At 39.1% G+C, this 12,625-nt stretch overlaps 1 protein-coding gene across 4 annotated transcripts in view; it reads right to left on the bottom strand.

Moving 5' to 3' along the window:
• Positions 1–983: 983 nt before the first annotated feature.
• The window catches only part of FSD1L (fibronectin type III and SPRY domain containing 1 like), a 31,879-nt gene continuing 20,237 nt past the window's right edge, over positions 984–12,625 (bottom strand). The window contains exons 9-14 of one of the 4 annotated variants that reach the window (XM_026049935.1): positions 12,397–12,523; positions 10,803–10,835; positions 7,169–7,263; positions 6,446–6,697; positions 5,982–6,070; positions 984–4,115 (exon numbers count right to left, since the gene is read on the bottom strand). In XM_026049935.1, the coding sequence (XP_025905720.1) occupies positions 3,993–4,115; positions 5,982–6,070; positions 6,446–6,697; positions 7,169–7,263; positions 10,803–10,835; positions 12,397–12,523 (719 nt within the window). In that variant the 3' untranslated portion in view covers positions 984–3,992. Of the gene's footprint in view, positions 4,116–5,981; positions 6,071–6,445; positions 6,698–7,168; positions 7,267–10,802; positions 10,836–12,396; positions 12,524–12,625 lie in introns of all 4 variants that reach the window. The other 3 variants (XM_026049934.1, XM_026049937.1, XM_026049936.1) reach the window with 3 other exon arrangements.

The following is a 12,625-nucleotide window of genomic DNA, read 5'->3' on the forward strand; positions in this document are numbered from 1 at the left end:
CGCCGAGCGGCGCCGAGCCGAGCGGCGCCGAGCCCAACCGAGCGACGCCGAGCCCAGCCGAGTGGTGCCGAGCTCCGCCGAGCCCAGCTGACCGGCGTCGAGCACAGCCGAGCGGCGCCGAGCGACTCCGAGCCGAGCCGAGCGGCTCCGAGCTCAGCCGAGTCTAGCGACGCCGAGCACACCCGAACGGCAGGGAGCCCAGCGAGCGGAGCCGAACGGCAGGCAGCGGCTCCGAGCCGAACTGAGCGACGGCGAGCCGAGCCGCGCCGAACCCAGCCGAGTGACTCCGAGCCGAGCCGCACCGAACTCAGCCGAGCGACTCCGAGCTGAGCCGAGCAGCGCCGAACCTAGCCGAGTGGTTCCGCCACGAAGTGAACCGCGCCGAGCCGCGCGGCGCCGCCTGCGCTGCAGCTCCAGGGGCGCCCCGCGCGCATGCGCGACGCCGCGGCCAGCCTGCGTTTCGCTCGCGGGCGGCGCGTGTCTTTCCCACCCCCGCTCTGCCTATAAAGCAGGCCCAGGGACCAAGGGCAACAGCGCGGTGGGGAAACACAGACCAACAACGCAACAAAGCGGCGCACAGCACGGCGTGGCTTTCAGAGCTGTTTATTAATACAAAGGGGCTGCGTCTCGTGCAAGGTGGCAGCACCGCCTGCGCAGGGTGCAGGGGCAGAACAAACCGAAGGCTCCTCCGGAGCGCCCGAGGAGAGAGATGCCCCGTGCCAGGTCTCCTCTTCTTTTCAAAGCAAGTTGGCGCAGCGGGAAGCAGGATTACAGGAAAAAAAAAGTTTAAATCCCCATGAAAACGCCTACCAGGCTCTATCTACTATTCTTAACTACGATGCTTACAAAAACAAAGTGTTTCAAGGATGCTTTCCCTGAGGGAACCAGTTAGTTTCCCCAGTCTGTCTTAGGGAACAAGGATAGGGTTGGGAGTGAGGAAGGCAGCAGGGAACTGTACAGTGTAAATGGCCTCCTACTCCTTCCTTAGGGGATGGCTGAAGGAAGAACCGSCAGCCTCCGTCCTGCACCTTTCAGCGTTTGAATAACTCTGATCTGGTGCTTTTGAGCAATCTCTTCAAAAAATAGCGTTCCCTGTTGGAGTTCAATGAAAGTCAGAGTTCACTAAAACAAGGACTCAAGAGAAAAACAGTTCCTTACAATCAGTTATATCGTAACATAATTCTGACAATTAGAATAGTAATAACCGGTTTGCTAAGTAGCATTAATAAAAACTCTTGTTTTGGTAATAGAGCAGAAAAGTCCTGATTAGTTACCAGTGTTTGAGCTGAGAGTAGCAGAGCGGGGTATTTACAAGAGCAGAGGCGCGTAGCGGCTGCAGGAGCACCGCGCCGGTGCCCTGGCGCTATCCCCAGAACAGTAACTGCGCGAGCCGCCAGCGTCGCTCTCCGGAGCTTGCTCTGCAGCTGCACAAGTACTTTTTTTTTTTTTTTTCCCCCCTGTTTACTTCCTACAAACAGTGTCAAATGCTAAAAAGCATCACTAATACATCGGTTCTTAATTTGAAAGAGATACTTGTTCAAAAAGTCTAAAAAAAAMCCTAAAGTGCTTAAGGCAATTCTTATGTATATCCCCTTTACTAGAAATAATGGGACTAGCCATTAGCAGCAAAAGACTTGACATCTGTGCAAACTATTATATAATAAATTCAACCTTTAAGTCACACATTAAGTCCACCTAGGATATCAGTTAAACAAAACCTTGGGAATCAAATAACAGCATGAAATACTTCAAGGTTCTTTCAGACTATACTACTCTAACAGTGTTTAGAAAAAAAATACACTTTGTGTATAATCAGATTTACCTTGCAGGTTTCACTACATYTTCCTAAAACAAGTTGTTAATTTAAATTCTCTTACATAGTGTTGCAGTTCAYTCACAGTTATTTATCTACAGATAGCAGTACTTGTGATAAACAGATTCAGATGCTGTTCATTTAACAACCATGTCACCTTTCAGTACCTTTACATTTCAAGGCTGAGAGCACTCAATTGACCAAGGAGGGTGCAGCTCAACTGTAATTGCTTTTAAGCTTTCCTCTGAAAATAATGAGATTACAGCTAGTTTTGCTCATAATGAATTTTTTTAGTGATGTTCAAGTTTGACGTACAAAATGAACATTAAGGGCTCAACCTTACTGCCAAACTCAAAATTTCTCAAGAACAAAACTTTCTGAAGCAAGTACTGAAATTAAGACTCAAATTTGCTTTTCCACTGAATACTACCAGTTTCTTACAAGCAAGTTCTCTTCTTAGGAGGTTTTGATAGACGAAAAGGACCCACTGATGTTAACAAGTATTAACATCAACAGAAAGGCCATGTTTTTATGGATGAAAAGATTTACAGAGCAAATAATACTTTGGCCCTACAGAAAAGAAGTTGGTTCACTAGACATTATCGGTATGAATTTGAAACAGGTGAGTGAAAAATCTTCAATAAGGAAACACCATTAATTCAAACATAGATCTGAAAATTTCTAGTGTTCTTAACTTGATTAGAGGAAAGACAACAGACTTAAGCAGTAGAAAAGCACATGTAATTCTAACTGAAAAGCTTTAGGACCTTCCACAAAGAATAACATGCTATCTTTTGTCTTTTTTAGCTTCCCCATTAATTATTTGACTATTATTACTAACAAGCTTCCATTAAGAATTGAGATGACAAAACACTCATACTCCATTTCACGTGATTCAAAAGAGGAGTTCCAAGGGCAAATCTGATGTTAGTTTGTGAAGCGCTTCCTTGGCCAATTCAGACTTTCCACTTGCCCTARGCAGAGAGTCCTGTAAAGGCCAGTCTCAGAAGTCCACACATACATAGCACATGCTACAAAACAGTATGTTAAGAGTGGAATGCTATAGATAAACTGCTTTTATGAATAAATCACACAAATTTGGGTGGGTCTTTGGTTGCTGGGCTAGCCAGGACATGGATTCCTCAAGGGTCTCCTGGGGCTGAGATCACATCCATCACCACCAGGAGCTCAGAGGCTACCTCGGCTCAGGACAGACTATGATACTGAGAGCTCTTTGAGAAGTCTTAACCAGCCTTGGAGGTGCTCCAGTAAAAGCCAGAAGAAACTTGAGCAAGAGCTTCCCCTCCTGCCCGGGGGACTGCATTCGAGCTCACACTCTCACCTCTGGTCCCTGTCTCGGCTGTGATGCAGTTTTGCTACAGACAGACGAGGACTAGTGGCTCAACTTGTCCTTCCTTTCTGAAATGGTCTGATCAATACTGATGGCTCAATRCTAAGAACACTTCAGAAACAATGCTGTGGCTTTAAAAATCCTTATTTTTGCTTCTGATTCTCATATGTAAAGTGCTACTTAGCTCAATAGTTGGCTATTTTACACCTCTGTGGATGGCAAAAATGTATTTAAATGTCTTCACATGTTCGTATTTTCTATAAATTGTGATAAACGTGAGCTGTACTCAATCTTCAAATATGACACGTAAGTGATTTATGGGAAACAATCTTTATCAGCACAGATTTGTCAGATTCTTTACTCATGGCTGGCCTACAACCTCTTACATGAATGTATTCTTCTGAAATGTGTTTGTCATATCAAATTCTATGTGGAAGCTCAGTAACAATAAAAACTGTCAGATGTTGCATATTAGGACAGCTAAGAAAATAGCATTTGTCATATTCCTCATAGAAAAATAAAATTTATAACACAATGAATATTCCAAGTCCATAACAAAATACAAGTGCAGTATTAGAAAAGTACATAGCTACACTTCTTGATTTCCCCATCTGCTTTCCAAATAAATAACAGTGTTTTTCTGTTTGGCTCCATGGATTCACAGCAGCTTCTTCCTAACACTTTAGTCCAAAACATTTGCACTAGCCGTACCCAGGTCTTAAAACAGCAGTGGGTAGCAAAGGCAGGTTAATCCAAGCCTCACAAGCTTCCGTGAGTAGCAACTATACAGAAAAAACAATCAGCAATAAAACTGTTTGAATGGACAGGTTATTGGGTAACATTGTTTAGACTGCCAACAGAACCACTCAATCCATTTTCACTTTTCTGSAGAGTTTTCACAGCACTTGGCACCTGCAGTCCTGTACTCAATATAAGTCCACCACACCAGACCTAGGGAAGGAGAAAAAAAATGAAGGAGGAAAAAAAAAGTCATTAAAGAAGTGAAACTGAAGATACTTACACCTCTTTCTCTGCCCCCATCCAGCAGCATTAAAACATAACCTATCCTGCAATAGGTTATTTCTCTCTTGCTCTCCAATCACAGCATTAGCTTCAACATGGCTAGAATTTTATGCAAAATCTTAAGTCCAAAATGCTTGAACCTAGTTTATATCTATTCTTGCAACTATCTCTAAGAGCTAACACAACAAGACTTGCTTCTTCTCCAAGATTTGCAAGTGTTAACTACTTAGACTAATATTTAAAAGCAAAACTCGTATGTTAGAAAGCCAGTGCTTAATTCTAGTATGAACTGATGGAACTATGAAAAAATAAGATGAGATGAAAATTAATTTGAAAAAGATGAGATGAAAAAGATGAGATGAAAATTAATATGAAAAATTAAGATGAGATGCTTCAGGTACACTGGTGCAAGTGATCTCTATTCTACACCTTAGAAAGACTTTAAAAAAAAACACTCCATATTTATGGATATACTGGAATGGGTGCTGTATATGTTTTATTTTAAAAGTATTCATGCTAAAATAAGCAGTGTGTGTACGTGAATGCTGCTATATTTACATTAAATAAGTTAATTAATAAGTAACAAACTACATTCAGTATAAGATGTAGGCAGCAAGCTGAACTGTGTTTCCCTGAATGCCTGGGGAACAGACTAGTGAGTCCGCCTTGTTGTTACATGCATTTAAATGCCAGATAGATGGCTAAGATATATGCTCAACTGTTCGGAAGCTAATCTGTTCTCAGTATTTTGAAATATATATATATATATATATTCATAAGGCAAATTGCTTAGTGGCCTTAGTGATCTTCAAATAAATAGCTACTAAAATCTAGACATACTGTCTAGATGTGTATCTAGGCAAAATGTAAGACATTTGTGATATATCCAAAAATGCAAGGTGTTTGAACGTCAGATTTGACACTACCTTGGCAAGTTACTTCCTTACTATTCTTCCTGGATACCATATAAACTGGCTCTGCCACAGTTACAAACTATCATGCTGTGTTTTTTATGAACTAAGATTACAAATAAATAAATAAAGCTGTTCCGTGCCTATGCAGCCGAGTTGCTAGCATGAACTAGGACAACTAGCATGTTGGCCTCCTTCACATCAGTAAGTTTTCAGAACTAGAGCCTGCTAGCACAGCACAATTCACRTATTTGGGACTATAGAACTAAGGCCTCTAACTTCAGTTACTTATCACTAAATTGTATCAATAAAGAAATATATAAGGATTCCTTTTCTCATAATTTTTTGCATGGTTTGAGTCTTTAGAATAGCAGCATGTTTCCACTGCTTAGAGACAAAAAAAAAAACAAACAAACAAACAAAAAAAAAATTATGCAAACTAGTGAAATGACTGACAAACAAAATCCCATGGAGCTTTTCAGGCCTGAAAGCTAGAACCTTCTATATCATAGGGAAACACTAATCTAGCATCTGATCATGACAACAGCTCTGGCAGCTTTCATGCATCTCGGACTCCTAGCTTCATCAGTTTGGGTCAATTACTGTACCAGAACTCATCAGCAATCAGAACATACAACTTAATCTAGAAGGCCTTCATGATATTTTACTGACAGGAGAGACATATAGGTGGGGAGGACCCCCTGTTGAAGAGAAGGGCTGTTAAACGTACCATGTGAAGAAGAAATAATCAAGAAGAAATAATCAAGAACCATTTATATAATTTTAATCAAACTGTATTCCCATTTTCCTCCTTTACTGAAACTTAGTAAYTGTATTTTGTAGAGAATTCAGTGCTATAAATTCGAAAAATTCAGATACTGACCATGAAGCCTGGTAGCAATGGTTGAGTAAATTTTGTTCTGAATGTATATAACAGTTGCTTTGAGTTTGCATTATAAAATGTGAGTTGACCTAAAAGAGGAGAAGAAGAAGGAAAAAAAAAAAGTTAAAGCCCAGTAAGAATATCCAAGAATGATCCTTCTCCAGCGTTAATTCTCTAGAATCCATTAAGTACAGATCTTATCAACACCCACACTGAAACATTTCTTATGTTTATCTTATCAACAACCACTACTGAAAACATTTCAGTTAGAGGGTTTATCACACAAGTCTAGCATCAGTTCACACTACGTGCAATATTACAGAGTGCTCAGTCCCTTACTTTTGMAAGAGACTATCAGTCAAGAAGCAATATTAATATACTTACAGGCTATTTATAGACTAGTATTGCTTTAACTTGGTAATTTTAGTAACCTTTTACTTAGATTTCATAAAGTCATAATTTACCTCCATCAAAGTCACAGTACACTCCTATTCTGTCTGGARCAGGTATATCTAAAGTTCTGGCTTTATTATTATGTTTTGCAGAAAACGTGGTTTGCAGCCAGTTGTTGATATGGATGCACCAGCTTGAATTAGTCTTTCCCAGCTGGTCAAATTTTCCCAGGTTTTTATATGCTACTCCCACGCTGTAGGATTTGCAGTCCTTCTGGGCTCTAACCTCCCAGTAATGCTGTCCACTTTCAATAGCAGTGTCTCCTACCAAAAAAAAAAAAAAAAAAAAAAAAAAAAGCTTTTTAGCTATGATAATTAGATATATCTTAAGTGCTCGTTTCCTTAAAGATACCTGAGGTCTTCTAGTTTCATTTCAACTAGGAGACTTTTAAGTTACATTTCTTTTGTTTAGCTATTCGTTTATTTATAAGTGAATAAGATGATGTCCTTGTAAAGTAGAATACAAAGATAGTATTTTGTCACATCCACAGAAAAGTTYTACTTAACATGAACCCACATTCTATAGCAGTGAGTGTCAGACACTAAGAGTCTTATTACAACGATCTTAAAGATGCGAAGACATATGCTGAGGAAGGATATTCTAGCGTTGCATTGGCATCAATACTTCTATGCAGAGCACCATCAGGTTCACAGCCTCGAATGAACTCAGGTTTTCGTTCAGACTCCTACCCAAGCTGCCCTACACACCTGCTCAAAGTGAGAAGTTCACCTTACCCAACACTGTGTATGATTCACCAGTGAAACGATCTCTGCTTCCCCTTGTTAAGGATCTTGGGCTAAAAGATGTCCTCTTTGGAGATGGTGTACCACTTCTAAGGAGGAAATAACATGCAAGATTTGCAGGCTATTACAGAAATGCAAACTAAACAAGTTTTCCCAAACGAGAGTCAATTAAGTTGCAATAGACATACACAAAAAAATATTGAAATAACAGCTATTAGCCSCACGTAACACCTAGCGGTAATGAGCTAGTACACATGCACAAGGAGAATGGAGAAGGAAGAGATAAGAGCTAGAAAAGATGCTAGGCATTGTGGTGAAACAAGCCCATAAGCAGTTAAGAAYTGAAAAAAGCAGAAAAAAAAGCAGATGCGTGGCACAGTCTGAATATATGTCTGTACAAAACTTAAGAAACTAGGGAATTCAGGTGACTTCTTTTGCTTAAGAATCATACAAGTATGACTTCACTACTCAGTGCATAGGCAGCCAAGAACTTTCAGTATCGAGGAATGAGGAAAACTCCACTTATACGTTCAAGGTCGGTGTGCAGGGTTTATATAAACAYTGAATGAAATCCCAGAAAAAAATGCAGCTTAAATAGTGAAGACTTTCAAAAAGAGCAGTTATCAAATTTAAGTATCTAATTCACATCAAGAAAGGCTTACATCTTCTAATCATACTTTCCAAAGATGYAAGGAATAGCAAAATAAATGAAGAAACACTTTGCTCTGGAAAACAGTCTAATAAGGAATCACTTGTATAACAGAACCATTTTAAAGTTATGAGTTTAAACATTTTTTTTTGACTTGGGTTATGGCCTCAAAAGAAAAAAACCTCCTAGCAATTTAATCATKAAATAAAACTTAAAAACCTATAGGCTGACTATAGGAAATGTTAAAAGTCTGGAGACAGGGAAAGATCTCATGTTTTTGTTCTTAAAGGCAGTAACAAATTTTAACTTCTCAGAGGTGACTATACAGTCTACAGACAGATTTCATTAACAAATTCTGAACAATATGAAGCAAATATCATGCAGAACTACACTGTCATTTTTAAATATCCATTGCTTGTAGCTTCTCACGCATTAGCTTTGAAGTGCTCCTACAAAAAGAATGCTTTTTCTCCAACTTTTCTTGAATTTCATGATATTACTATAATGTTAGAAGTAGAAATGGGCAGAGTCACTAACTCACATGCCCAAGACTGTTGGGTGAAGTTTAACTTGCTGCCTTTAGAATCACTGGACATGATTTCAAACTTTCTAGAATTGTTTTCAACTAGTATTTCATGAAGAGACATTTGGGGCCTTTTGCCCAATATAACCACAAAATAACACAGAAAAATCAAAACCTGAGCAGCATAAAATTTTCATGCAGAAACATTATAGAATCTCTGRTTCCAACTACATGATTAAATTTCTTTTATCACAGTTACATAAACCTACAACAAATCACTGTTCTCAAACTGCATAGAATATGGTTGTCTACCTTAACCTACCCAATTTAGTATATAAATTTGACAATATTGATCAGAAGTCATGTAAGTTTCTAAATTGATTTTCAAGAATTACATGGAAAAAGTAAGAGTATACTATGCAGCAGTGTAGACCACATCAAATTCTTTTCAATTGTGTTAATGGTGAAAAACGCAGTTTACTTACCAAAAGTAAAAGCAGCAAGCGATTGCATGAAAGAAAAACAGTACCGCCAAGAATTAAAGCATAAATTAAGCAAGAAAACACTCATGGAAGATTCCACCCTACTTTAAATGTGCCACCACCATTCAGTTGCATTCTCATAAAAAAAAAAAAAAAAAAAAAAAACCCACAAAAAAACCCTTCCTTTTAGATCAAGTAAAAATGAGTTAATTCAAAAAGCAGTCTGGCCATTTAGAGAAACATCTTAAGAAAAAAAAGAAAAAGCAGTTGCTGTGCTACATTTTCCACAACATTAGGAAGACATGAACTGGTAGGTCTTCAACAACGTTTTTTTTGTTCAAATCATCTGTAAATGGCCATGAGCAAGCTCGCTCTACTCAAATCTAACAGCCTTTAWCAGTTTGGACAGTAACAGTTAGCATTTGGCATAAAAGTATGAAAACTGTGGTTTTCAATGATAAAGTCTCTTTCAAAGGAAAAAGACAATATATTTCACAGAAGTCAGTTTTGTGATAATTTCCTAATATAGTCAATGTATTTGTTTCTTCCACTCTTCGGTGAAAAACATTTGAGTCTTATCATTAGGATTATTATCTACAGTATGGCTGTAGATGTCCTAAGTTGTAATTGCCTTATTCATTTCAGATAAGAGCGTACATTTTAAACAATATGAATTGTCTTTCAGAGAAGAAAGCAAAATAACGAGTACTTAAAAGTTATCTAGAGTTTTTTTTATTTCAGTGTATTAAATCTGTTAAAAGTTAGTTTAGTGTCTTATGCTCATCAGGGTCTTCCCAGGCTTTGAAAGTCACACACTTGATGTTTAACCTACAAAATTATACTACAAAATTACACACCTTTTCATCAAGCATGGACCTGGCTCCAAGTTTTCCCTCCCAGGGAAAATATTTGCAGGGACAATCTTAGAGGAAACAGAAGCCTCCTGCAAGGATGAAAGCTCATCTAAAACTCCTTCTAGAAAAGGTCAGCCTGACATGCAAAGTTGAACAGTATTCTACAGAAGCTAAGGCCATAACCAGAAAATGTCTTTACTGACAAATACTGCAAGAAATAATTTTTAAGACTTTGAGTTTGCAGAGCACAGTGATATACAAGACATTTTTAAATGAATTTAGCAGAAGTGATTATGCTTCCTGAAGCAGATGTGCAGTGCCTTAGTTCAAGAGCTGGTTTTCCCTACACGAACAATTCATTACTATTGATCTCTCACAAAAATGACTCATACAAAATACATTTGTATGAATACAAATAAAGCCTATGAGAAATTAATAACCCACGCATTTGGGTTTGGTTCTACACCTTCTAAATCAATGATTCTACAGAAAAAAAAAGAGAAATAAATAGAAACAATTTTTAGAAAAAAAGTTATGAAAAAATATAAATAATTGCATAGGAAGAGCAGTTAAACATTTTAACTGATTTTATGTACTGAAAATGTAATTTCCTGTTTTGAACAGCTGAGTCAGTAACTCAGTTCAGCCTCTTTGAAACTGAAACTCCATGCTAGCTGATATTTTATCTCTAAGGATACAGCAAGATTTCAGTGGCAAGAAGTATTTGAATCAAAAATACATAAAAAAATTAAAGCCACAGAAATACTCTTAACTGCATGTGTGAAAAATCTAGTGTGTCATTGTGTGCCAGAAGGTCTAAGTCTCAAAGATCGATAAGTAACAGCCATCTTTGTACTGAGACTTGAGTATAGCTTACTCTTACTGCAAATGAGGAAATATCCTTCCAGGARCATTGTCTTCTACTCACTGAAAAACAGACATCTGCATGATTCCAAACTAAATTTCCAAAGTGCTTTAGAAGTGCATATGTACTGCCTAGTCACTGACAAAGGCTATTAGATTGCTTGATCTAAAAAGACGTAGAAACAAAGGGAAAGCCCTGAATATTGCAGCAAAACTAGAAGCTGGGTCCTAGGAACAGGAGGTATGTTATCACCTTTTACTGCTCTTCAGTACAGGATTCTGGCCACTGTCAGACAGAAATAAGCAGTTATTAAACAATGGTTCTATCAGATATAGTACATTGTACCCAGTCCTAAGATGCCTCTAAGATTTTTCTACTGTGCCTCCTGCAGTTACATAGTAGTTGGGGAACTAATGCATACATAAATGATGCCACTCCATGCTGCCTGGAAAGGATCAACCAGAAACTTAAGAGCAAGCAAGTGATGCTTGCTAATTTGTCAACTAATTTGTCTTTGAGGGAAAAAGTCATTCATCCTGTGGTCCACACTGGACAACTGGACCACGTATTGTGCACAGAACTAGCTCCACGGGGTTCACCCTTGTCCAAGCTCAGAGCTTGGACACTTGTTGGTCACTCCTGGCATTTCAGCAGTGAGCAGTATTGTTCAACTTTGGCTCATGGCTTTAACAGCAATCTGCAGGATGACAAGGACAACACTCTCACTATTTGGGGGACCAGACCAGACCAAATCCAGGGAGACAGGCAACAGGCTGGAGGGCAGGACTGCTCTTCAGTGGCACCTCCACAGGCCGCAGCAACTGGCTGCTCAGAACCTCACAAGGGCCACATGGACAAAGCCTCCTCCTGCTCTGCAGGCACTGAGCAGGAGCAGAGGCTGGGAGGCCTGAAAGAAGCACAGCGCTGCCGACGAGCAGTGTGAGGCCAGCCCAGCAGCCACAGCAASTGCAGCGTGTCCTGTGAGGGCAACACCAGGCACACACTGGGCTGCAACCATGAGGTCAGGCTGTGAGGTGGACCATGAGGTCCACAGAAGCCTCATTCTGAAGCCTCTCTGAACTGAGAAGTTCTCTCATTTTGGCCCTCATCACACTGGGTTTGGAATCCTGTCTCCAGCTCTGGGCTCTCTCCAGGACTAAAGGGAAACTATATTACTGGAGCAAGAAATTGGGTGTTCCTCTCTTCCCCAACAGAAGAGCCCAGTTTTTTTTAGATTTTTCCATCCTTGAAGATGTTCAATGTTCAACTAAACAAAGGTTAGAGCTGGCCCTGCTTCGAGCAGATTAATTTCAAAGGTCCTTCCAACTCTAATTATCATGTAATTCTGAACAATATTAGTGCCTGACGCTCAAGAAATAATCCAAGAACTTTACTGAAGCTACTGAAGTATTTCCTAGATAAAAATACTTTGAAAATGTTTTTAAGCTTTTAAATTTTAGAGGAGTTAGGTTCTATTATCAGTATCTGGTGCTGTTTCTTTTTATGCTATCTTGTCCATGACAGCTCTGAGAAATTCAAACAACTTCCTTTCGAATACTCTAGCAAAGCTATTTTGAAGATATAAATTCCTCTTAATGAATAAAAAACATTTAGAATTGATGCCACAATAAGCTTCTTGAAGTCCTCATCCTTTTTATCTCCTCTCCTGTAATGAATAGTCTCTGCAAACRATCACTGAGTCAAACTTTAAGTGTTCCACTGTTCTCCCAGTCATATGAGTATCCAAAGAAGTGAAATTGCTTCCATTTTCCATTGTTCTCCCTTAACTGTCAGGTAAGCCATTTCAGGCAATAAAAATCTTCACAAATCAAGTCAGAATTCTTACCTGCCTTTATTCTCCTTTCCTTTTGTTTTTTCTTGGCCTTTACCTCCAGTAGGATCCCATTCAACATAAGTGTCTTCAACTTTCAAGTTCAGATGAGATGAAGTATTGTCCAAATTGAACACAAATGCTGGTCAAGAAAACATACGAGACAGTAAAAAGATTAAGCGTTGTCCTCTCTTGATGGGTATTTATAAAAAATAAATAAAACCACCAAACTAGAAAAAGTGGA

Source organism: Nothoprocta perdicaria, unplaced genomic scaffold (genome assembly GCF_003342845.1).
Source record: "Nothoprocta perdicaria isolate Ctin4 unplaced genomic scaffold, notPer1 scaffold_63, whole genome shotgun sequence".
NCBI lineage: Eukaryota > Metazoa > Chordata > Aves > Tinamiformes > Tinamidae > Nothoprocta > Nothoprocta perdicaria.